Source organism: Haemorhous mexicanus, chromosome 2 (genome assembly GCF_027477595.1).
Source record: "Haemorhous mexicanus isolate bHaeMex1 chromosome 2, bHaeMex1.pri, whole genome shotgun sequence".
Taxonomy (NCBI): domain Eukaryota; kingdom Metazoa; phylum Chordata; class Aves; order Passeriformes; family Fringillidae; genus Haemorhous; species Haemorhous mexicanus.
In genome coordinates, this window is record NC_082342.1 from 34,565,998 (window position 1) to 34,592,313 (window position 26,316).

General features: G+C 49.4%; 1 protein-coding gene across 2 annotated transcripts in view; it reads left to right on the forward strand.

Moving 5' to 3' along the window:
* Positions 1–6,831: 6,831 nt before the first annotated feature.
* The window catches only part of CAPN5 (calpain 5), a 55,370-nt gene continuing 35,885 nt past the window's right edge, over positions 6,832–26,316 (forward strand). The window contains exons 1-2 of one of the 2 annotated variants that reach the window (XM_059838400.1): positions 6,832–6,981; positions 24,889–25,065. In XM_059838400.1, coding sequence (XP_059694383.1) covers positions 24,904–25,065 — 162 coding nt within the window. In that variant the 5' untranslated portion in view covers positions 6,832–6,981; positions 24,889–24,903. Of the gene's footprint in view, positions 6,982–9,443; positions 9,593–24,888; positions 25,066–26,316 lie in introns of those variants that run through there. The other variant, XM_059838399.1, reaches the window with a different exon arrangement.

Consider the following 26,316-nt stretch of genomic DNA (forward strand, 5'->3'; position numbering starts at 1 on the left):
ACCCAGGTCAGGCATCCCAAATCCCTCCCACAGGCCCCATGCAGCAGAAATTATCTCCTTCCACAGCCCAGATCCTTGAGGTCCACTATGAGCACTGTGGCAAATCCTGGGCATTTAGGTGGCAAACACTTGCCCAGGTGAAACAAGAGGCTCCACTGAGAATTAAAGGTAAAGCTAATAAATTTGTCTTTGCTTTTCCTCACCAAATGATTCACACAATTGTTTGCTAATTAACACAACTGGAAAGTAAATAAAATTACCTGAGTTACTGAAAACTAAGGAGGATTTCAGATTGTAAGGAGGACTGCTGGCTGCAGTCTCTGATTGCTAGCCTGTATATTAATTATTTTCCTGCTGATTCAGAGGGAAGATAGCCAAACTGTGAATCAGCCCAACCTCTTCTTGCAATACCTATCATTTCCCTAGATCTCCTCTCCAAATCCCAGCCAGGTCTGGCAGTGCTTTGTTAATGAGATCAGTAATTGCAGCACGAGACTCTGCACAGTTGCAGAGTCAGGAGAGAAATGGAGTAACTGCTTCTTCCACATTTCAAGGAAAATGCTAACTAAAATGCATATAATTCTGTCCAGAAGATGGACTGATATTTACTTTTTTGCAGGATCAGAGGCTTCTTGATTTCTTTGCCATTGCATCCAACAGACTGTGCAACACAGACTCCTTTAAAAAAAACACTGAGAATCCAAAACAGAAAAAAAGCCCAAATTCCCAGCTGCTGACCACTGTCCAGCAGCCAAGACATGCCTCCTTGTGTGAGTGAAAGCAGATATGAAACAGATTTAATGAGGCAACTGCTTCTTGGCAGCACCACAGCTCTCCTCAGAAACGGTATATTTACTAATTTTCCTGACTAATGCAGTTGTGTTGTGCAAAAATATGGGAGAAAGCTATTTGGAGGGCCAAGTAAACAAAGTTTGAATAAGAACCCAGTAGCTAAATCAGCAGGCTTTGCTGAAGTTTAGGCAGGCCTTAGACACATCATAGTTTTGGGGGTTGTGGAGAAGCATTTCTGGGAACCCTCTGAAAACTTAGGGGGCCTTGCCACCATGTCTGCAATGCCTGAGGCTGCAGTGGTGATACAGAGCATCTAAAATTAAAATCATGGAATTGTTTGGGTGTAAGGGACCTTCAGGATCATCCAGTTCCAACCCTGATGTCATGGGCAGGGACACCTCCCACTAGAGCAGGTTTCTCAGAGCCCCATCCAACCTGGCCTTGAACACTTCCAGGAATGGGGCAGCCACAGCTTCTCTGGGCAAATATTATTGTCATATTCTTCTCAAGACTGAAACATTCCCATTCTCTAAAACTTTGTAAAAGAGGGAAATGGAGATATATAAGATGTCAGTGGTTTAATTACCATCCAGATTATGGGTATGTGAGGGGACTGTCTTTCTGCTGGTAAGCACCAGTCTCATCAGCTGTGCTGGATAATTGCTGCTTTCCCCAGTGCATTTTAAAAAAGCGCATCCGGAGCTTTTAAAATTATGCTTGAGTTCATTTCTCAGACTGGCAGCAATGAAAGACGATTGGTGTCAAAGATCTCTGAAAAAAGTACATTTGGGAACATCTCCTTCTCCTACACAGTCTTTTTGGCTACAGTACAATATTTTTCCCCTAAAACATAGAGCTTGGAGGGGAGGACATGGCAGAAGTCAATCACCAGATACTGGCAAGAAGTGAGGATGATTTCTGAGCAAATGTCGAGTACCCAAGTCAAGGCTCTTCTGAACTCCCAAGCACAGCATCTCAGTTACAGTTCAGAGCTTAGATGAGGATGTTAAGAAGAGCCTTGCTCCTGGGGTTTTCACGAAGAATTACATCACTATTGTTTTTCCCCCACAGCCTCCCTTTCCAGCCTGTCTGTACTGCAGCAAATAAATCTTGACTGCACTGATGGTTTTATGCTTGCCTTGTGTTTGAAGCTCAGCCTGGATGAAGCTGAGGTGTGGAGGTGACCTCTCCAATTAATACCCAAGCAATTTCCCCTGAGCTCTGTAATCAGAGACACCTGGGAGCAGATTTTGGAGTTGGTTTCCTCACCAACTGCAGGAGTCAGCACAAGTGCTAGAGTTGGCTGCATGCTGATGTTGGGTCAAGGTTAGGCTGATAACAATACACAGAAGGAAGTACCCTACAAGCCTCCAGGACATTGTCCTACAGATGTTCCTTCCTGAAGAAGAGAAAGTTGTAGAACAAAAATATCTGCCTTGGAAGTGGTGAGAAAATTCACAGGGGTTAAGTTCCCATGGGGTGACAGTGATGAAAACAGGAGGGCATGGTTCCTGGTGCAGGGGCAAAAGGGACTGTTGGAACACATGGCCACCGTGACAAAGTATCCTCAGCCCCTCCAAAACATCCATTTCCTTGAAGTGCAGTGGAAGTGCAGAGTGGCCAGTCCATGGTCCTGGAGTTCACTGGAGGTAGCTCAGTAAGATATATACTGCACAAATTTAAGCAATTCCTGGGGAAATTTGTCCTTTCAGATTTGCTGGCTACTCATCTTACTGTCTTGTCTTGCAGGGAATCATCTGAGTCACATTTGTCTTCTTCTGGGAGCTTTGCTCTACATTAGTGGTAGCAAGGACTAGGTCAAGGTGTTCCCATGAGATCCAACATTTGCCTGCTCCTCCTCCCCAGGTACGGCCACTCCAAAAGCAAGGAGGGCAGTCCAAAAGTAACATCTGAGGATCACTGCCTGGAACAACAAAGTCTTCTGCCCCAGGAACCAGGCAGTGCTTTGAATTATCAACACCTTATAAATGGGCAATATTGCTAGGCAGCTGAGAAGCAAGGAGAAACTCAAAACACAGCAGGCTTTTCCAAAATTTCCTTAGGAAAAGAGAATGCTTTCTTTCTGTGACTCCTTCAGGAACAAGCCACTGCTTTTGCACAGAGCATGTCTGGTAGGAGAGGGAAGTTTCATCAAGAAAACTATGTCTCTGTTATATCAGTGTAAATCCAAAGTAATTCAAGTGATCCCAGGGACGAATTATTCTTGTCAATCTAAGATCTTATTTGATCTTATATCAAAACAAGCTACTTATCTGCAAGATGAGTTTTGTGGAAGAGCCTTGATATGCAGCTCTGCCTTGCCCAGCTCAGGAGCTGCTGGAATCAGGAGTTTCCGTGTCTCTCTGCTGGGAGGTGAAGGTAGAGATGGTGGCAGAAGTGGAAAAAAACTTCCTTTTTTCAGTGAAGAATAGAAAGGGCAGGCAAATTGCCTGAAAAATGCTTGTCAGGACTGTTTGGAGTCAGCATTTGTTAGGGTGGCTTCTGACCTGTCATAAACAAAGAGCAGTTGAGAGGACGGCAGTGCCATTTGCTCCTTTCGTTCCTCTTCATTCTAGGGAATGTAGGATTGCTGGCAACCTGCTTGTTTTCCAAACAGTCTTGCTTCTCACTATGGAAAATCCTGTGTAAAAATCAAGATAATTGACTGAACTTCTATAACACTGCTCTCAGGCAGAGGTGCACTCCTGCCAAAGCAGCTGAGCCCTGGCCCCCTCCAAGAAGGTGGTCATGGCTGAATGATGACCAAAGTCATCATGGAGGGTTTGTGGCCAGGAATTGTGGAATGGTTTGTGTTGGCAGGGAACTAAAGGGCTATTTATTTCCAAACCCCCTGCCATGGACAGAACACTTTTCACTAGACCAGGTTGCTCCAGGCCCTCATCCAGCCTGGCCTTGAACACTTCCAGGGATGGAGCAGCCGCAGCTTCTCTGGGCAATCTGTGCCAGTGCCTCAACATCCTCACATGAATGAATTTCTTGCTAATATCTAATCTAAACCTTACCTGTCACTTTGAAGCCATTCCAGCTTGTCCTACCACTCCATGCCCGTGTTAATAGTCCCTCTCTTGTAGCCCCTTTAGGCACTGGAATATGCTTTAAGGTCTCCCTGGAGCCTCCTCTTCCCCAGGCTGAACAACACCAACTCTCTCAGGCTGTCTCTCTAACAGAGGTCCTACCCATCCCTGGGTGTGTTCAAGGGCAGGTTGGATGGGGCTTGGAGCAACCTGCTCTTACAAAAGATGTTCCTGTCCACGGCAGGGGGGTGGTTATTAGGTAATCTTTAAGGTCCCTTCCAACCCAAACCAGTCTGTGGTTCTGGGAAGCACTCACCTAGGGACACCTGAGCGATGCAGAGTAGGAAAGGTATTAGAGTAAGTCCAGCTTTCTTCTCGTTATGCAGTGCTGAGCAAAAGGCTGTTCACATGGCCATGAGACTGGGGACCTCAGCCCCATTTCCCCTGCTTGTGTCACCTGGTGTCACCTCTAACAAGAAGAATTCAAGGGGGAATCAGGATAGAGGAGAAGACTAAATGCTTAAGTAGCCAGGTGCTGCTAGAGCTTGGTTTGCAGTACCTGAGTTACCTTCTTTAGATACAATCCCAGATAACCTTTCCTCTGCTGATTTACCTCACTAGATTTTCAGGGAAAGGCCAGTCTCAGTGTCTTTCAGGGCCACAGCTCCCACCCTGATCTCAGGTGCAGCATCAACCCTCTCCTCCAGTACAAACCCCAATGCCCTGATTTCATTCCTCTAATCAAGGAGCTCCTTGCTGCTTGCCTTCCACATTGCTTTACTAGCACACAGCCCAGTAGAGAGCTGCTTGATTTGTGACTGTGCAGCAGTGAGTGCTGATAAAGACAATTAATTAATGGTATGGATTTCCCAGCAGAGTTCTCAATTAGGGTGAGCTGTTTGCCAGCCGGCCGCGGTGCAGACCAGAGTGCATGCGCACCCCGGACCGCGCCCGATGGATTCAGTGGGGCAGAGGGTGGCTTTCATCAGGCCTTATGGTTTCCACTTGCATTGTCTGCAGAAACTGGGAAAAAAGGGGTCTTTTCATGATGAACAGTTACAATATGGATCTTTGGGTAAAGATGTCATTGCTGCCATTAAATACTTGGCTGTCATGTTCATGCTGTTCTCCCGGGCATGGTTGTCCAGCAAGCTATAAAGTGAGGATCTTCTGGCTGCCAGTGACCCCAGGTTATTCCTACCTAGTTTATGAGCTGAATTTCCTACTTAAACTGGTCATAGACTTACTTGAGTTGGGCAAGTGCTCTAAAGGTCATTGAGCCCAGCCATTCCACCACTAAATCACATTCCTGGCAGTGCGTGGTAGAGGAGAATGGAAAGGGAGGAGAGGCCTGACCCTAGGCAGCCTTAAACTAGGAGGAAAAGGGTGTTACGAGATCCCATAATAGCAAGAAGATGCTGATGAAGTTCAAAAGGGAAATGAAATACAAGTGTTAGCAGAATGGATATGCAGCTTCTGAACTGTCTGCCAAGGGAGGTGGCAAAATCTCAGGCAAGGGCCTGTCTGCATGAGTGGCCAAAGATATCCCCAAGTACCTCAAGTGCCTTCTGAGACCTCCCCCTTGCTAAGCACCTCCCTAGCTTCTGGCAAAGGTTTTTTGTGGAAGGAGCATTGCTCAGTTCAGCCCTGAGACAGGCTTTGAAAATGGAAAGTCCCCCACTCATTGTCTGTGGGGCTCCACAGGGTCTTGCTGTACATCACAACATTGCCTTTCAACAGCCTCAACTTCTCCAAAGTGGTCAAGGGCAGCAATTCGGCTTCTCATCCAAGAGCTGCTTCTGCCAAAAATACAAGGAGTTGCTACAGTTTGCCTTTTTGTTACAACTGCTGGTCCTTTGGTCACGATGACCCCCATAAATAAAAGAGCTAATTAATGCCCATCTCCTCCCACTGGTGATTGACTATGACCTTGAGTGACCTTGCTTAATTTAACTTTCTCAACCAGCTATTTTTGACAGCGAATAATTTAACATCCTTGTGACCCCAGTCTTGCGTCTCTCCTGCCAACTGGCTCTGCAGTTTAAATGAACAGCAATAAATAAATACATATCTGCAGAGGGACCTAAATGACTCCCATTACTGGAGCATCTGAAGGCCTGCTTAAATAAATCAAGTGAGTAGGAGATTATGCTGCAATCATGTGGAGAGGGAAAGGAGAGAATACATTACTGGTATTCCAGAGGCTGCAACTCAGGGGTGAAAAACTTTGCAGAATTCAGAACAATGAGGTTTAATTCAAGTGCAGATGGACAACCAGAGGCTCATTTTGTGATGTCTTCAAAGAGGAGCAGCATATTGCAACCTGATGGGATCACTCACCAGTGCTTACAACTCTCACCAGGCAGCTCCTGCCTTGGGGATGGGGCTGTTGGAGGTTGCTCCCTGTATCTCCATGGCATAAAAGTGAGGATACAGGCACCAACCACCCACCTGCAATTATCTCACTTTTCTCACCCAAACATGCCCCCGGGACGGAAAAGCGGGCCTTGCAGGAGCAGGGATGGCAGGATTGAGCAGCTCTTCAACACTCACTGCTTTGGGCAGGAAGACACTCACTTTGAACCGTCCTGGGATTAAATCTCACCTTGGGGGTCCCTGGAATGAGAAGGAACAACAAATACTCCTGGGAGGAAGGAAAACCTCACAAAGTTATCTGCTTTGAAATCCCAGAGTGAATCATGATATTCTATTTGTTGGAGGAATCACCAGCTGTGGCTTTCCTCATCCACTTTGCCTTTTACCCTATTCCTACTTATTTTTGGGGTCTGGTTTTAAAGAATCATTATTTCTTCCTTTCCCCTGCAAGCCTCCATGTCAGCCCTGTCACTGTGGCTTCATTTGCATGGCACTGAGGACATGTGAAGTGTTGTTATAAATTTTATTTACATAATTTTCCTTCCCCCACTGAGGCTGAAATCGAAAATGCAACTAAGTTAATCAGGAAGATCTGGGCCTGCCACGAGTACAGGCTGGGGCTCCACTTCCCTGTGGGGCAAGAGGAATCTCTGGAGACCCACTTGCTGCTTAAATGCAGTGGAAGAGCTTCTCCCTAATGTTTTCCAGCTTTTCCCTAGTGCTTTCCAGCCTGCTAACAAAATAAAAGCCGGGCTCCTGCTGTTGATTTGTCTCAAGGGTGAGTCCTTTTCCCCTTTTCATTTTTCCTTTTTTTAACCCTTTTATCCAGCTCTGCACAGCATCACTCATCACCCCTGTGGGTGACAAACTCCACCCTATGCCCTCTGTCCCCATGTCCCCATCAGTGAGATCCTCCCCTTCAGCAGCTTTGGGGTCAAACTGGTGAAACAGCTCAACGGGAAATTACTTTCTATTAAAGCAAGCCCACAGTGGCTAACTGGGCAAGAGGTACCTGTACTGGTGAGAGGAAGGATGGATGACCACATTAATTAATTTACTCTGATGGAGTCTCTCAATTACAACACATCACAAATGAAAAGAGGCTCTATGCTCTCCTTGCCCTCCCAGGGGGCGGCAGCAGCAGCACCTTCCATCCCTGCCCTAGTCTGCCTGGCAGCTGGTTTTAAGGCTATTAAGGGGATTCTGAGGTTGGAGACCTGTTTAGGGTCTACTCTTCCCCCTTAAAAATCTTCACAGACTGAGGGTTTGTCTTTTATTTTGGTCTTTGCCTTTTGTTACTGGAGTTTCCCACCATGGAGGGATGATGGTTCAGTACTGCACATGGACAGGCTTGAGATCTAAATATAGCAGGGGTTAAGGCTATTTTCTGGGGTGATTTCAATGAGGGGACAGAACAGAGGTGTATAAAACACCTGGTTTTCAGCAGCCCGGAGATCTGTGGGGGAGAGGGGAAAACAAGCAAAGAGAAGGAAAATGTTAGAAAATAGCTTTTGCTGCCAAACAAAGCCTTTGTGGAACTACAGAGTTTTGGCTTTCCTATTCATTTAACTAACAAATAAATTGAAATAATTGTAGTGCAAATATTGCATGAATTGAATAAGTAATGAAATTACAAAACTAACAGGAAAATACCTTAATATGAAAAGTTCATGAGGGTTTCAGATAATGAGAAACTGGAGGAAATGGCTGGTCCTAGAGGAGGTGAATCACTCGTGTGATTCGTGGTGACCACGTACAGCTGCAGGTGACACCTCTATGGGAACAGAAGCCTGTGCCAGGCCAGTGCTGCTCTGGGCACAGCCTCCTTTCTAATTTTATCACCAAAATTTCACTGCATTACCGCTAATGTGGCAAGCAGATGTCCTTAAGCATTCACGCTGTCACTGGCAGGCAGCAGCTAACCCTGGATTTTTAGCCCTTTTTTTTGTTGATTAGAAGAGTCTGACCACTCACGATTTTAAATGTGAGAAGTTTATTCTGGTCACTTCCAAATGTTTTCTTTAGTTGCTCTTTCCTTGCCATCTATTTTTGGCTTAAATTATGATCAACTGTGAACACTACCAATAAGGCTTGTGTGTCAAGTCAGCACAGCAGATCAGAGCTGCCCCTGACAGAGGGTCTGTAAAACCTCACTGGCTCCTTCCCACTGAGGGGGATGCACTTTTGTGTGGCTCTTGTTTGGTTTTCCCCTCTTGAATGTCTTTTTGTAAGCTGGGAAAGCTTTCCACCAGTCTGGACACCTTGCCCTGTCACCAGTCCCACCATGCCTGTTGCACACCGACCTCCATGGATGTGCAGGTGGGCCAAGTGCATGCCCAGCCTTTGATCCTCCCTCTCCCAGTGCCTCAGCTTCCCTCTTGCAAATGAGAAAAGGGGATTAACTTTGGTCTTGGCCTGGAAAACACATCTCCTCAACCTCTGTGACCATGCCCCATGCTATTCCTTACGGTTGATGTGCCCTTTGCACCCAAATCCTGCAACCTCTGCTGACTCTCCCTTGCACCCTCCGTGGGTTATGTCCTAATGCCTCCCAGCTCCCTGGTGTCTCGGTGGCCCAGCTGGTGGTGGTGTATGGTGCTCCAGCTTGTCCAGTTCCAAGTGCCAGGGCAAGGTCCCAGGCAGTGCCAGTGGGATCATGTCCTACTGTCTGATGCCAGGGCGATGCTGGGCCAAGTGCCAGTGCCTGGAAGGTCCCAGTGGCTAGTACCGGTGTCCAGGTATGCACTGGCCATGCAGGTGCTGGTCCCAGTTCCAGATCCCAGCTGGTGCTGCTGATGTTAGAGTAGCCCCAGTTCCCCATTCCTATTCCCTGCCCAAACCGGTGCCAGCTCCTGTTCCCAGTGATGAGCCCATTTTCTGGATGATCCCAGGTCCTGGTGTCCGGGCAATGTTGGACCTGGATCCCTGTTCACCAGACTGGTCCCCAGCTCCTGGACCAGCGCCAGCTGGCGCCGTTCCCATTTCCCACTACCGGGTGGTGCCAGTCCCCACTCCCAGTAGTGACCACAGTTCCCAGCAGTGGGGAGTGCCGGGTTCCGGTGCCGGTTCCCATCCCTAGTGAGAGTTCCCGGTGCCGGTTCGCTGTCCAGTTCCCGATTCCGTTCCCGGTTCCCATCCCCGATCCCAGTGCCGGTTCCCATTCCCGGTGCCGGTCCTCATCCCCGGTGCCATTCGCAGTGTCGGTGCCGGTTCCGTGGCGTGTCCCGGCGCCGGTGCCGGTTCCCTTCGCGCTCGGAGCGCGGTGCCGGGCGCAGGCGCGGTCCCTGCCCGCCCGTCGGGGCGGTGCTTGCGGGAGGCGAAGCGCTGCGGGCAGCGGCGCGCCCGGAGCGGCGGCACCGGCACCGGGCACCCGCACCAGCCCCGGGCAGGTAAGGCGACCCCCGGCCCCGGGAGGGGGTGGCTCTGGCTCGTCCCTGCAGCGCCGCCGCTGCTCCCTCCGCGGGGGGACGGCTCCGCGCCCCGCCCGGGGGTCCCGCCGCGTCCTCGGGGGATGCTCGGGGGCACCTGTGGCTTTGGGAACCGCGTCGCATCTGCATTCCGGGATGGGGGCAGTGCGTGTTTGTATGTGAGCGTGTGTGTGCGTAAAGGGCTTTTTGGGAAAAAAAAAGCCCGAAGCAGGCACCCTGCTCCTCCCCTGCGCGGAGCGCTCAACAAGCAAGCGGTGATGTGAGCGCTGGTGTTTGGGGGTGCTGAAGTCGGGGTACTCGGCGTGGCGCATAGGAAAGTTGCATCCCGGATGATTAAAACCCCACAACTGCCCCCCAGTTCAGCTTGTGGAGCCAGGCTGGACAGAAACTTTGAGCACCGAGGCCTGGGCGCTGGCTGGAGAGCAGCAGGATTTCTGCGCTGAGAAAAAATCCTGAGGTTTCAGCACTGCTCTTTGTTCCGTTTTTTGGGGACAAATGCAGGGGCTTTTAGAAAGTCTCCTGGAAAGTTAAGGCGAGAGAGAGCTCCTGCTCTCAAGAAAGGCTAACTCGCTGCTGGGGTGCAGGAGACTGATGGCTTTTGGGGTTTCCGAGCAGAGATATGAATCTGGATTTTCCAAATCCCAGTCTTTCTTCCCTTCCCTGAAAAATGTTATTTTGAGCTTGAGACACCAGCTTGGTGCTTTTTAGCAGAGGGTGTCCCACTGGATGTGGCTCTGGTCTTCTTTCCCTCACCTCCCACTGGTAGCTGCAGGTGAGTGTGGGCTGCACGCCTGGCTCTGCAGATCCAGCCTGTGTTGTGCTTGGATATATTACCAGTTATTTATCACCAGTTACCATTCCTGCCTGGATGCTGTGCTAGCTCTAAGCTTGGTGGGGAGTGCAGCCACGGCAAATGGAGCTGGAAGCAGAGCAGGGAGCTCAGTGCGTGGTGGAGAATGCTCTTAAATCCTCAGCTGCTTGTCTTCTGCATCCAGCAAGGACCATGCTGCAGGCTTTCCCCAGGGCACCTTTTATCTCCATCCCATCTCTTATCTTTGAGGGATCCTCCTGCCTGGGTCAGCCTGGGTTCCAAACATTCTGAACCGCTGTTACGCTGGAGGGAAGGCAATACAGAATCCCTGGAGCTGCATCTCTCACCCCTTGCTCTGCACATGGAGAGTGGATAGCCCAAGGTGCAGGGGTCCTGGCTGGCCCTGCTGCTCAGGGTAGCAGTGAATTGAGGAGGGACAAATTGACATGCAGATGAGAGCAGGTATCACCTGTTGGCAGCATCCTTGGGGCAGCAAGGACTAGGGCAGGGGAAAAGCAGTAGGGTCAGGCATGGATGGAGGTGCAGAGCCTGATGCAAGTGCTCACCGCTTACTCCTGCTCAGTGCAACATATTGCTACAGGCACATCTGTCCTGGTGGGTTCTGTTTCCCCCCGCTCTTCCCAGGAACATCAGCTGCCTCCTGCTTATTTAAGCAATTCTTTCATGTGAATCACCTGGGGCTCAGCTCCAGCCCATGACCCAGGCAGTGGGGTTGTAAAACCCAAGAGGGAGTGAGAGATGCTCTCTCAGGAACCTTTTTTGTACCCTTACGAGTGGGATGTGAGGTCTGAACCCCTCCTGCAATGGGTGCATGTGTACAGGTGCTGCTGCGTGCGTGGGTGCTGGCTCACTTGGTGGCTGGTGCTTGCCAGCAGCCATGTGCCAGAACTGGTTGGGAAAAACTTTCTTGTTGGCACCAGAATTAAGGATCAAGTCATGAGCGAAAGGAAAAGCAGGTTTTGATGAAGCCAGCAGGGCTTGCTCTAGCAGGCCCTGCTCAGAGTAGAAATCAAGTCCCTTTGTGATGTTGTAAGGACACCATGATGACATGCAGAAGGAATAATGCCATCTACAAAGGAGTGACACATGAAATAGGGGAAAAGTGACGTGACCAAGGCACTAAGGTTTGTGGCAGACTCAAGTCCAGCCTGCTCCCTGTCATCAGCACCCCAGTCCCCGTATGAAATTACTTAGGTGTGGCTTTGACATGGCCACAAGCCCGGGAAAATCCCTGCCCAGCTGCTGTGTCCACCATGGCATTTTCTGTTCAAGGGAGCTTTCAGCTGGTGATGGACAACTACTCTGAGATGGAGGAAGATGGAAACCCAGAACTATTACTGGAGGGGACTGACCTGTAGCTGTGCTCTCATTTTTGGGGAAAGGAGATGCTCCAGGTCTACTTTACCTGGATGTGCTGGCAGTTTAGACAGTGCATATGGGAGTATGTCTGTGGAGAAGATTTCTGCCGGGGGGGCTGGGGGAGGTGACAGAGGGCACTGCTGGACAGATTAAGCCCACGGAGCAGAGCTTAAATCTGCTTAAAGCCTTTAAGGGAAGATCTGAGCTCATTCTCATTTTTCACGCTGAGATCCTGCGAAACCAAGCTGAGAGGTGGATGAGGTGCTCAGCCAGAGGGCAAGAGCTGAGCTCAGGCTATGGGGCTGGCCCCTAAGCTGTACACCAGCCTGTGCAGAGGGGCACACTCTGTGTCTGGACTTTGTGCTGTGCTTAGAGATTGAATCGTATTGGAATAGCTGAGACTGGGGGTTTGGGGCTGTTTTGGTCCTGGATGCCCCCGGGAGTGTTGCAAAAAGGAGAAGGGAAACAGGCAAAGGGTGTTTGTGGGACGTGGGTACGGAAGAGTTAACGTGGAAGGACCAGGCTCTTCGATCTGGTGCTTGAGAGGGATTAAGTCAGCCTGGAGCAGGTGCAGGGAAAAGGGCTCTGAAGCTGCTCAGAGGGATGGAGAGCTATTATACGAGGCTATAAAAGCCAAGCCCAGCGAAACAAAGGCAGAGAGAGGATGTGCTTGCTGACTCCAAATATATCCGAGGGGTGAACTCCAGGCAGGCAGAAGAGCGATTTAAACTGAGGGCAGTGTTGGTGCTGGGGTGTGAATCCATTCAGTTTAGCTTAGGAGGCTTGTCTAGAGGCTTTGCAACTGTGTCACATCAGAGAAGAGTAGGAGAGTGTGAATTAGAGCACCTCACCTCTCTTGCAAGGTGCTTGGCTGTGATATAAGCAGGTCTTAGCATTTGTCAGTGTAGGAGGTCAGGACTCTGTGGTCCAGACACCCTGTCCTGGTGTCTCCTTTGGGAAAGGCTGTGTTAGCCAAGCAGGTCTCACCATCTTCCTGATGTGGGACCAGACTAGCCATGAAGCAGATGATGCCCAGCTGAGATAATATTTTGTCTTTGATTATGCCTCAGAAAAATGAATCCATCTCTCCCTTTCCTGGTTGCTGCACAGATTAATAACAAAGCATCCATGCTTTAAAAAAGGCTTTGGCTCTGATCCCAAGAGGAATTTAGACAGTATTCGTGCTGGGGTATGATGATATGAAGAACGGGTGCATCCTCTAAATCTGCTCATGCTTGTGCATTAATTACTGGATATTTTTGGCTGTCCAGAGATGCCAAGATTCTTCTCGTAATGCTTTCTCCAAGCAGGGCAGCATCAGGTTAATAAGAAGGAGAAGGATGCAGCTGTGCCTTGAAGGCTGGGATCAGGCACTCTCTCTCTTCCTCCTCCCTAATCTCCAGAGTTGTCAAGTCCTTTCTCTGCAGCTGTCCAGGGGTGAAACCCCTTCCACAGGAAGCCTCCTCAGCCCACCCAGAGGTGTTTGTTGTCCTCTGCTCGTGCCGTGGTGGTGCAGGGCACACTTGGGCACCATTTATTTACTTATGTCTTCATGCCTTCACCTTCACTGCTCTTCTGAGGGGCTGTGGGGCACAGAGCCTCGGCAGTGGGCTTGTGCTGACCTGCTCGGGCCAGACGGTGCTCCTGCATCTCCCAGCCCCACGGGCACTGTCACAGGTGGGGAATGAGGGGCGGTGATCACTCTGCTCTGCTCACTTCCAGTTGATTACCCAGGGAGAAAGGGCCAGGCTCTGGGCACTGCAGAAAATGGACACAGACCCATTGGCTTCATGGAAGCTACGTTTGTCTGGCTGCATTAACCCTTTACCTGCTCTGAGCTCTCCCTTTCACACCATGGAGAATTTTCATCCATAGCTTATTCCTACTAAATTTGCTTACACTGTAGGAGGCACCCCTTTGACATAGGGGTGACTTCTTGAGGTCATGGAGGGAAATAGGAATGGTTGCCATTGAGTTTTTCACCCTCTCTGGGAAAAAATCCTTTCTGCTCCACTCTGTGGCCAAGGAGACTTCACAGTTTTTGCTTTTCTGGGTGATGCATTGGTTTTTCAGCCAATATTGCAGATCCTTATGCTTTGGGGATCTTCCTGGACTGGAGATGTGACAGATGATACCCCTGCAAAGCCGTGCTGGGAGCCCGCGGGGTTTGCAGCATCTAGGTCAGAGCCTGGCTCCTTTGGGCCTGGTCCAGCCCTTCAGAGGGGCTGGACTGAGCTCCTAAGCCCCTGCCTGCAGCTTTTGTGTCCCAGTTCAATAACACTTTGATGCATTTTGCCTTAAAATACTCTTCTGGCAGAGAAAAGCTCTCCCTGCCCCTTGGTTTGCCCTTGTGCAGAAATGACCAGTTTTAGTCATTCCACCATCCATCTGAGCATCAGCTCTGTTCCCTCCTGTCCTGTGACTTCCATCCATTGGGAACGAAGGTTAAAGGGAGAGGGGAATAAAGCATCCCAACCACCTAAAGTCTGCCCCATGCTGGGAGGCTGGAAGCCTTAATGTGAAGCTCTGAAATTATTTGTGGGTAGAGGGCTCCTTCTCCATACCAGCAGGGACTTTCCCAGCTTTTCACAGCTCCCAGCAGAAGACAGACATGTTGGAAAGAAACCAGGAGAGGCCATGAGGACAGTCAGAGGGCTGGAGCACCTCCACTATGAGAACAGGCTGAGGGAGTTGAATTATTCAGCCTGGAGAAGAGAAGGGTTCAATGAGAACTTAGAACACATTCCAGAACATAAAGGGGCTGCAAGAGAGCTGAGACTTTTTACACGGGCATGGGAAGATAGGACAAGGGGGAATGGCTTCAAACTGAGAAAGGGCAAGTTTAGATTAGATGGTAGGAAGAAATTCTTTTCTGTGAGGCTGTTGAGGCACTGGCACAGGTCACCCAATAAAGCTGTGGTTGCCCCATCCTCAGCAGTGTTCAAGGCCAGGTTTGATGGGGCTTTGAGCAGGTCTAGTGAAATATGTCTCATGGCAGAGGGGTTGGAACTAGATAATCTGTAAGGTCTTTTCCAACCAAAACCATTCTGTGGTTCCATGATTATATAAAATTTTCTCCTAGCCTGGCTGCAGCTCATCCTTACGAGGGAGACTGCAGCCCTGGTTGATTCCTTCCAGGTTTATCCTGTGACCTAGACAGCTATCAAACAGGGCTGTGGCAGACCAGGGCAGGGCCATGCTTTTACCATCAGGAAAGGTACACAGAATATTGCTTCCTATGTAGCTACAGCATGACAGGCAGCAGCAGGTCTCTCTGAGCTCCTGGTGAGAAGAGCACAGCTCCAGCTCTGCTCCTGCATTACCTTCCCTTAAATCATGATGCACCGTGTTTTTGTGCTTGTTGCTGGTGTTGGTTTTGTTACATCTCCAAATAATCCATACGGTGATTTCTCTGGGTGACAAAAGGCATCCCTCCCTTGCAGCAAGCACCCTCCATCCCAGCTTTCATCACATTTCCACTGGTTTGAGCTTCCCTGACTCCATGGTGCAGGATGCAGGTGGCTTTGGATGACTCCATCCCTTCATAGCCCCTCCTGGGCTGTTCCACCATTTCCTCCTGTCCTGTACAGAGAAAAAGGATGCATGTCTGTTTGTCTCTCTGGGTTTGGGATTAATTTGTTTTATTTTTTCTGAGGCACACCCCGGTAATCAAAAGCTTCCTATGAAATGTTTGCAGGCTTGTTGCTCCCAAATCCTTGAAGAGCTGGTCCTACCAGTTGTCTGAGCATGTGTAAATACTGTGAGAATTGCTTAGGGGTGATTAAGGGAGGTGATTTCTCTGCAGAGCAGAGGGAAGCCTTGATCTGATAAAAGCTAAAGCTGCAAACTCTACTTTTTCAGAGCCAGACTACCACTGCTGCATGAGTGCAGGATGGGGATGGTGGCCGCTGGCTGCCTGCCCAGCAAGTGTTGCCTTTGGATCCTGGCAGGTCTTCATGCAGGAGCAGGAGAGTGGTGATTTATTGCATCTAACACAGGGCTGTGCCAGGGTCCTGTCCTGTGCAGGGGAGTGAAACTCCTGCCTGTGTCACAGTGTACATCCCATACATGCTCCGAGACTCGCTGCTCCAGCTCGGAGCTGCTGCAACACCAGAGTGTCTAAAGAGCAAGGACTTAGGGCAGGGCAGTGTCTGGGAGAGGAGGAGAGGACTTAGTCCTGATCCCAGAGCGCTGTGCTCAGCCCACACTCTCCTGCTTGCTGCTCAGCATGGGTTAGGAGCATGCTCTGAGCCTCCTCCTGAAGAGAAGCCAGGCCATGCAGAGAATCCAGACAGACCTCAGAGCAGTGGTGGGCATTTTTGTTTGGGTGAGAGCAGGGTGATGGATCTGGCTGCCAGCCATGGTAGCAGGAGCAAGCACCAGCCTTGCTGGGCTGCAACAAAGCAATAGGTCTTCGTTAGAGGAGGAATCCTCATCTGAAAAGTGAGAGGTGTACCTGTCCATGGCAAAAGGTGCTGGACTTCGTGACCTTTAAGATCCCTTCCCACCCAAACCATTCCATTACTCCAAGATCTGGAACACAGAGTGGATGCAGTGCCCAGCATTGTGACCTGTATCCATCTCCCTAAAGGAGGGGGGAAAACTTATGTCCAGTCCCTGGCTAGAGAAAGCATCAGCCTTTCTGCTCCAGGGGTTGTATGGAAAACTCTTACCTCTGTGTTTAGAGAAGGGCAGCACTGCTGAAATGAAGGAATAGTAGGGGGAAAAGCTGGCTGGATGCTGGGGGAGTTGCAGCATCCAAGACAGAAACAGTTTGAAGAGCTCAAATTAAGGCAGTGGGAACTTACATTCAGACCATTCAGCTTGTAAGAACTGAGTGGATCCAGTAACAAGGATGTCTAATAAATCTCATAGATTTGAAGTGGTCCAATCTGCCTAAGAGAGACCTGTTCAAAAGCAGTAGCACTATCAGTTGCTGCAAGCCTTCAAATATTACTTTTGTGCTTGTGATGCTTTAGAATAGTCACAGTAAGAAAAACTCAGTTAAGACAGAGAGGGAAAAGGAGGTAAAATTAAATTTAAACCCAGCAGATTTTGCTGGTCGATCCTGAAAATTTTACAGACAAGGAGAATGTTCTTATCAGTCAGTACCCAGGTGTGGTCTGATATTTGCTGTTGTGACTTTGGAATTTATAGGATGTGGGTTTTGGGAAGTGACTGGCAAGTGGGTCGAGGGCCTATCAAAGAGAAAACTGGGCAGGGAGGACCCAAGTCTGAAGTGGACTTTGTGCCTTCTTGGACTTTTTCACATATTGCCTTGGTGCCTTTATTCAGGTTTGGGTCAAGCAGAGAGAAAATCCTAAAATGGTTTATTAGCAAAAGCTGGGAGTCTTGGCAGAGGTTTGAGACCTGACTTGAGGCCAACAGCTGTAGGACTGGGGTGAAACCTGTGATGTGGAGCCTATTGTCAGAATCATTTGGGGTACCCCCATCATCTGGAATTGCAGGAGATGTTCCTATCCTGCTTGAAGTGAAGTGAAGCAACTCAAGGGATACATTTCCGGGAATGGTCAGGAGCTCTCCAGAGGAGACCTGAAGGACTTGGTTGTACCTCTGGGCCTCTGTGGGGATGGAGTTTTGGGCTCTGCCTGCAGCAGGGAATGAAGGTGATGGAGGAGAAACCCATTGCCTTGGGGATGGTGTTGTTATAGAATCACAGAATGGTTTGGGTTGGAAGGGTCATTGAAGACCATCTCATTCCAGTACTCTGCCATGAGCAAGGACATGTCCCACACACCCCTTCCATCCTCTCCTTGAACACTCCCAGAGGGAGATAGGGCATGCTATGAAGTGTCAGGGCTGAAGCTGCAGGAAGGATGCTCTGGGTCAGCCAGAAGGACAAACATCACAGCTAGCCTGGGAGGGATGATCTTGAGGATCCAGCTGCCTCTCCTCACCCTCCTACAGAGAAGCTGCAGCCCCGTTATCTCTTCTGCTCCTCCCAAATTCCTCATTTGAAGTTCAATTGCTTTAATCATCCCAGAGGCTGCAGAAGCTATTGAAGGCAGAGCATTTGCATGGAGACGTGCTGCATTTTATCTGCACTAGTGATGAGTTTTCTGAATGGATTTTCCAGTTCCTCAACCTCTTAAATAAACACCTCTGTCACCCATAATGCCCAAGAAAAAGGCTCACATGGCTACATCAAGCAATGCCCTGTTACTCTACTGTCCTAGTCCTTCCCTCTTTCCACCTCATAAAGGTACAGGCCTGCCTTTAGACCATAATTGTTTTTCCCAGCTGGCAAGAAAACCAGTGAGAGTGTATTGATGTGGTGCAAGGTTCCCAGTGGACTCAGTGTGACTGGATTTAAAAGGAGCAGGTCTAGCTGTTCAATAAGAAATGCTGAATAAATGATAAAAACATGTTCTCAGTCCAAACCTGCAAACATAGCATCCTCTGCCCTCCTCTTCTGGTGATCAAAATGGATGCTGAGAAGGGCACAGCATCTCTGTAACCTCATGGGGTGTGTGGTTTGTGTTCAACATGACCCTCATGTGGGGTGACAGCCCTCCTGAGCTAGGCAGGAGCCATGTGTCTGGATGACCATGGGTGCGGGTGGCTCGATTCCGTGTGTGTGAATCTGCTCTTCCTAGGCTGTATTTTTCCAGTGCCTAAAAACCTGCTCTGCGTGAGCAGTGTCATGTGCTGGAGAAGGTTCCTGCCTTCTCCTGCACAAAGGTGTTTTTTTGAAAGCTGCATTGGCTGCTGAGTGAGCTTGGGAGTGCTTTGGTGTTGCTGGCTGCTGCTCCTTACAATTATTAACCGGGGTCAGGGTGTGCTGAGGCATGAGGGGTTAGTGAAGTCATGGCTGTCTCCAGGGACTTGGCATTGTAAGAGCCTATTAATTCACCTTTTGTTACTTGTCTTGCAACTCCTGGTGATCTCCAAGAGTTTTTAACCCTGCTGTGGCCTGGGAAACAAGCCTAACATTGCTGGGTGAGGGACCAAACAGCATGAGGAAGGAACCCAAAACTTAGCTTCTGCATCTCCCCAAACCCCAAGTAGATTGGGCTGAGCTGGACCCTGAGTGGTGAATATATTCAGCACATCTCTGCTTTCCCTCAGGCTGCATGGTGGCGTGTTACTGCCTTGCTCTTTCCACTGCTTTTGGGTCTGTCTCTCTGCCACCACCTTTTGCTGTTGTTTCATTCTTCTCCCTGCTATTCCTGCATCCCTCCAGCCTCCTGCATTTTCTGATCCAGTGGGAGAGGCTGCCACCAGCTTTGCTTTGAGCTTGATACTCCTTCCTGTGTCAGGATGCTTTCAGACATGTGTCCTGGTCCCATCTGATCTTAGAGTCTGTGCTGAGGGAAGGGCTGGTCTGGCTGGTGCCACAAGCTCCATTTGTGTGCAGAGCTCTGGCCAGGCAGAGCTCGAGCCAGCACAGGGTTATGAGAGTGTCCCCAGTGTGGGGCTGCCTGTTCTCCTGCAGCTCCAGCATCTGACTGTTTGCAAACGGTGACTCATAGCTGCAAGGAATGAGGAACTCCCCAGCCAAAGGCCTCTGTCCCAGTGAGAGTCATCCAAGCAGAAAGGGAGCTCCTGGTCAGCACACCCCAATGGCTCCTAAAGGAAATGGGTATTCAAGGATGCCCAGACCCTCCTGTTAACCCTGGCCTTCCCAGGAACAAAATATCCATGCATGCAGACCTGCTGACTGGCTATGTCTCTCCCTGTGCTGTCATCTTGCTGTTAAGCAATAAAGGAGTGATGTTCTGGTGGAAAAAAATCCAGAGGAAATAAAGCAAGTGTGATAAAGAAAAATCCCTGTGCATTGCCGGAAACAGCCTCCAAATGTGACATCTTATCTCCAGTTGATTTTGTGCAGATGCTGACAGCCAGGCATGTTTTGGTGATATGGAGTCACTTGCAGCAGCTTTCTGCCAGGATGTGTGACCTTGCCCTTTCCCTGGCGCCGGAGCAAATGCACTTTCTAATGAGAGATTGCTCTTGATTCATACAACCATAGAATGGTTTGGGTTGGAAGTACCTTAAAGACCTTCCAGTGCCAACCCCCTGCCATGGGCAGGGACACCCTCCACTAGACCAGGGTGCTCAGAGCCCCATCCAGCCTAGCCTTGAACACTTCCAGGGATTGGGCAGCCGCAGCTTCTCTGGACAACCTATACCAGTGCCTCACCACCTTCACATTGAAGAATTTCTTCCTGATATCAAATCTAAACCTACTCCCTTTCAGTTTAAAGCCATTCCAGATTGTCCTATCACTACATGCCCTTGTCAAAAGGACTTTTTTTTTTTTTTTAGTTTATTTTCAGTAATAGCCAGCTGTTAGACAGCAACTTCCTTTGCAGGTCTTGGAGTGCTTTGCAGAAGGACTAGGATCTCTGCAGAGTGATGCTTTTTCCTGCTTTATGGAGGAGGAAGATTCATCAGGGAGCATTTGCTCTACTTATATGCTTGCAAAAAGCCAGAGGGTTTACTCACTTAGAACAAACAGCCCTTAGCCCTATCAGGATGTTTTTTGGGGCTAAAGCCACCACTCTGAGTTTCTGAGGGGGAGCAGCTAGTCCCCGTGGTTGCTCATGCAAAATTAACCCTCAGGCTGAAAGGTGCCATGTTAAGGTGTCCTGATTTGGATGCCATCTGTGCTGTAGCAAATCACTGATTAAAATCAGAGCTTGATATAAACATAATTAGGAGTGAAAATTACTGTTTCACCATTAGCTCTTAAATGAGAACAGATATATGACCTGATGAAGAAAAGAGATAAAGGCCAGAAGGGGATATTCAGTGCTCTGTTCTTCAGCAGTTTTGTTTCTGCAAGTAACCACTGTAAATGTTCAGTAATTTGCATTTTGGCTAAAGCAGCTGCTCTGTAAAGATGTCCAACTGTGCTCAAAAACATCTGGACACGAGCTACCTGTAACTTCCCATGGGAGTTGGCTTCCCTGGTTAACCACAGTCAATTTGAGGAGAAATGATGTCTTGTTTTCTAATTTCCATCAGTGTGGTTTCAGCTTCCTCTCCCTGTGGGCATTGCTAATGCAGGATGCTGCACTGTGCTGCTGGCTCTGGGCCATGCCATTTGGGGTCCAAAGCAAAACTAGGTGCATGCACAGCTGGGAGTGGGAAAGGGCTTTGGGAATGGCACAGGCACTGGCACTGGTTGCCCAGAGGAGCTGTGTGAGGAGGGTTGGAACTAGAGGATCTTGAAGGTCCCTTCCAACCCGAACCATTCTATGATTCTAAGATGACTTGAGGCTTTTTTGTTCGTGGTTGGCACAGAGTTGTTGGCCAAGAGGTGTGGAGTGCTTATCTTATGTTCACAGTAAACAGTGAGTGGCAATTCAACTGCTTCTTCTTCTCTGGGCCCTGGAGAAACAGTGTGTAAAGCTCTCCTTGCATCAGCAGGGTTTCCTCTGCTGAGCTGGACTTTTGTGTTGGTAGGTGAGAGGATAACCCTGGTGTTGCCACATATCTGTCAATAGAAACACCCAAGGAGGCTGTAAAAAATTATTTAAATAACATATTTATAAAAAGCCTGCCTGCTGCTCTGAACACACCACTACTGAGCACCATAACATTGCACCTGGTTGAGGGTTGTGCAACCACTTGCCTGGTTCCTGCTTCAGCTTCTCCTTGCCTGATCCTGTGCTTTTGCAATAGGATATTAAAGCCCTCTCCTGTTCAGTGGGAATGGAGCTGAAGGGCAGCAGATCCTGTCCTTTGGAACAAAGAGTTTTGTCTGACCTGGAGGCAGGCAGCTGTAGGATCTACAAGAAAGGATGCTTTGCTCCTGGCCGGGCTGCAGCCTTGCATAGCACAAGCTTGGTGAGCCCATGCCAGCAACCTGAGCTGCCTCTGAGCTGGAAGGCAAGGAGAGGAAGATGTTTGGAGGGGAGGAGGGAAGAGCCTTTCAGCAGGGATTTGGTCCTGGCCAGTGCAAACACTTTCAATCCTTCTCCCTGTTGCAGTTCTTAGAGCCATGACTGTTACCAGCTGGCAGGAGCTGGAGCACCTGAATGATGCTGCAGGTGGGAAGGGGAGTCCACAACACCCCTGAGTCATAAGTCTGGCTCAGTCTTCCAACTAAGTGGTTTTTTGTTTGACTCCTTCATGGCAGGACTGAGGTTGAGATCAGAGTACTGTTTATAAAAATTCATGCTAAGAGTGGTGAGTGCAGATTCCCCTCCCTGCTCACAGGCAAACACATGCATATGCAAGTGTAGAGTTGTTAATTCAAATCAGGCATGAAAACACCCAATTCCTGTGCTCCTGGAGCATCTGAGCTTGGTCCAAGAAGGCAGAAAGTAATTAGACAGCCTTTGGGCATTTTAATGTGGCAGAGGGTGAAGTTCAGCCTGGTAAGCATGAAATGCTGCAAATTAGAGAGAGTAATGAATTTTAACACTGCCCTAAGAACATTCCCTCTGCCCCTTCCTTTTAATTATTTTGCAAGGTGGTTTTTTTATTGTTTGTTTGTTTTTCTAAATGATCCTGAACAGTGTCCCTTCCCCTTCTGCTTGGCATTTCCTTTGCAACTCAAATCCATCTACAGGCTGTCATGTGAGAGTAGCCCTGCAGCGAGGACAGATGGCTGGCAAGGTGACAGTCACTGTAGGGTGGGATAGCAGGGCAACTTTCAGGCAGATCTGGGTATCAGAAAGGCTGGAACTCCTTGGCTGAGATGACTGCCATCCTGTTCTCATAGGGATGGACGTTGCACAGGGTGTCTTGTGAAAGTTAGTGTTGCAGGGATCACTGGAAAGCACAGCTCCGAGCTGCAGGGTGTAGCAGTAATTTTATGAATGAGCAGCCAAGTGCCAGCCCTTGGCCACGGTACAGGCTGCAGAGAAGCATCCAGCATCTCCTACATCAAACCCAAAACTCCTGCCTTCAACTTGAGCATGGCTTTTAGAAAGGCACCAGACCTCCCTCCTCCCCTCCCTTGCAGGCTCTCTTCCTAATCTCGCTGGTTCTTTCTGCACAAACTCCCATGGAAGTATCGTCTCGTGTCTCTCAGCCCAGTTCATGCCCCAGTCCAAGCAATTCATCTTGCATGTCAGCTAGCAGCACCTTCCTCCTCTCTCAGCCTGTTGTATTCCTGCAGAAGGCAGTTGCCAACCATCCTTTCCCAGCACTGCTGCTTTCCCCGTGTCTCTCTTTAGCATTGAGTGCTATCACTGTGAAAGTCTCGGCCTCACTGTCACTCAAAAGCAGCTTGTTCAGTGCCAGATGTCCCCATGACCTCCCTGGGTAAATCTCCCTTATTTTTCACCCCTTTCTCTGCTGTAGATCTGCCTTTCCTGGCCCTCTTGGCAGGGTGGGTTGGACTACTGGGTGCATTCCCAGACTGCTCAATGAGGCTGTCAGCCTTTCCACAAGGAGTAAATTTGGTGTATTATTTGGGGGTTTATATCAGGCCATTTATTTTTAAGGCTTTTCTGAGGGCAGGTGATGCACTTGGGCCTCTGTATCATCTGGGATGCTACAAAGCATCTGGTACTGATTGGAGGGAGAAAATCCCCACAAGCTGCTTTTGCAATTCCTCCTCAGTAGCACAGACCTGTGGAGCAGCCAGCAAGGGGATTATTTTGGGTTCACTTAAGCTCTGAGTGATGAGCACTTGTGCTGCTAATCAAGCTGATAAATGTTGTCAATTAAAACCTGTGCTTTGCTCTTCAGCTTTCCATAAGTGAAGTGTTTTTGTCTCTCCCAGAGGAGAGAAGGCTGGCTGGGTGGGCAATGCTCCTGGATCATCAGAATGGGCATTAGCTTAGCTCTCAGACACCTACTTTCCTTCTGCTAATCCCAGTGGTTCATTAACAAGGGATGTGACACTGCTGCTTAAATTGCTGCCAACCATCAGTGTTCAAATAATCCTTGGGGTTTTGGGTGTTTACAAATTAGCTGCTTCTGATTAGCCATTATCACAAGTTCATTATCCCCCCACGTGTTGTGATACCACAGCAAGCACATGGTTTCTGTATGTCTCACGAGGAGGGATGAGAGGTCAGCCTGCTGGATGCATCCACCCCTGGATGGAGCACCCTTAGTTTTATCATGTTGGAGAATAAAGCTGGGATTATGTCACTTAGGAGCGTGCTTTAGTGGTGGGCTTGGCACTGCTGGGTTAATGGTTGGCAGAGGTGACCTTAGAGGTCATTTCCGACCTGAACGATTCCATGCTTCCATGGTTATGTAGCACACACATTCCCATTTCTTTAGGAAACCACACTAGGTATTTCCAGACTGAGGTGACTGATGGCCAACTTTTGAAAAAGGACATCCCATTTTGGGGAGAGATAAGAATTGTACATGGCTGTTATAAATAAATACAGAGAAACTTTACAGAAGGAGCTCTGCAAGAAGTCTGTGATTAGGTAGTGGGGAACTATGCAGAGCACCCCTTTTCCTTGTGCCTGAGCAAAGGGGTTCGTACCCAGTGACCAAAAGGCAGGGGTGGTGGAGCAGTGATGGAGAGGCGCTGATTTCTCTCTGGGGAGCATTTGAGCAATAGTTTCCTGCTGTTGTCTGGATTGCTAAATGCACATCTCTGCCCTGGAAGCAAGACGCTTGTCAGGAAAGAATAATTAATCCAGAAACAGGCGGTGCTCTGCCAGGAGACCTTTTTTTTAATTAAAACCTGATCTGATAAAGTCTGCTGAGAAATTGGTGTCTCTGACAAAATCATGAAATGCACAGTTTTGTGAGTTGAGGCTCCGTGGTGGGGGTGCTCTGGTTAGGGCTCAGCCCGCACAGCTGTGCACACCCATCTTGCAGGGGGTGTCTCTTCCTCCTCTGCCTCTGAGGGCTGTGTTTTTCCCAAATGAGTTACAAATTTGTTGAGAAGCAGGGCATCAGTTATTATCTGCTGCTATGCCTGGTTTGGTGTCGTTGGGCCAGCTTGGGGGATAAATGGGAGTCTCAAACCCGATGGATCAACAAGGCACACTTGGGCTCAGAAGTGGTTGTCTTCAGCCACGATGTCTTGGTGCTGCCACTTAAGAGTGACAGAGGAGGATTAGGTGTCCCTGGGCAGACCGTGCCCCATCTCATTGCTGCTCTGCCTGTCCTCCAGAGCCGGTGGGGAAGGATGTTTTCCTCAGTGAAGCCCTACGAGAACCAGCGCTACGCCTCTCTGAAGAAGGAGTGCCTGCGGCGGAAGCAGCTCTTTGAGGACCCGCTTTTTCCCGCCAACGACGACTCACTCTTCTACAAGTCAAGGATTCAGGGCATCCAGTGGAAGCGACCCAAAGTAAGTGCACCCGTCCCCTTGCCCCTCAACGCTGCTTCCTACCATCTCTGCTCTCAGGTGTCCCTAAAAATGCACAGTGCGCCCTTCACCAAGGCTGTCAAGCCCCAGTTGACATCTCCTCTCCCCAACAGCATTTATTTATTTACCCAGTCCTGATATTGTGAGCCTCTAGGGTGCCAGGGAGACCTGCTGCACTCAGGTCCAAGCTTCTCTGCATCCAGTGAGGTCCAAGAGCAAAGGAGGTTTTTCTGTGACTCAGTTTCCCCATGCATAAACCAGGGAGATGGTTTGCAGCTGGGTTGGTGTTGTGTACTCCTGTAAGGCTGGTGGGTCCAGCAAGGCAGAGTGTTATCCCTGAATCACAGAACGGTTTGAGTTGGAAGGGACCTTAAAGAACAAGTTCCAACCCTCCTGCCAAGGGCAGGGACGCCTTCCACTGGAATACTCTTGGTGGTCCATTTGGAAAGGGAAAAGAAGATAAGCTTTGGGGAGGTAAGATGGTTTTGGGATCTTTGGGGAAGAGCATGGTCATACCCATCCTTCCTCTTCTGTGCAAAAACCCTGTCCTCTGCCCCTCCTCCGTGCTGCTGTGTCTGTCATGAAGGCAGGTTGCAGGAGTCTGGGGATGACATTGCCTGTCCCCAGCATTGCCAGTTCCTCTTCTTCAGTCCTCAGTGCCAGCCCAGAGGATACACATCAGGACCTGAGGGCACTATGGGGAATTTGTATGTCTTGTTATGGCTGTCCACTTGGAGTTGCCCATGAGTGCAGTGCTCTGACTGCCATGAAGCACAAGGAGTTCAAGGTAGCAGTGATAATTTTGGTTGGGAAGTGGCAGTATCCCAGCATCTCTCACCACCTGGGTTTCCTTCCTTCCCTGTGGGGAGCAGCAGCCCTCTCTGCCCAGCCTGTGCTTTTCCACACGTGACTTGGTGGCATTTGAGTGTTGTGGGGTTGCCTGAGCTGCCGTCATCGTCTTCACCCCCGCTGACAGCCCAGAAAATCAGCTGGCCTTCCACAAGACAGTGCTGTGTCTGTCTGGGTGAGGGCAGTCTGGAGGGGGGTGCACAAAAGGCTTTGTGTGAAGGGAGAGATGGAGCTGAACTGACTCTTGTTGTGTGGCCAGAGGGGCTGAGCCCCCAGCATCCTACTGGGCTCCTTGTGGGAGGAGACCTCACTTCCCTCTGCTCTGCCTTTGTGTCTTCCACTCCAGCTCTTCTTGGACACTGGATTTGTGCAAAGCCCTGTGTG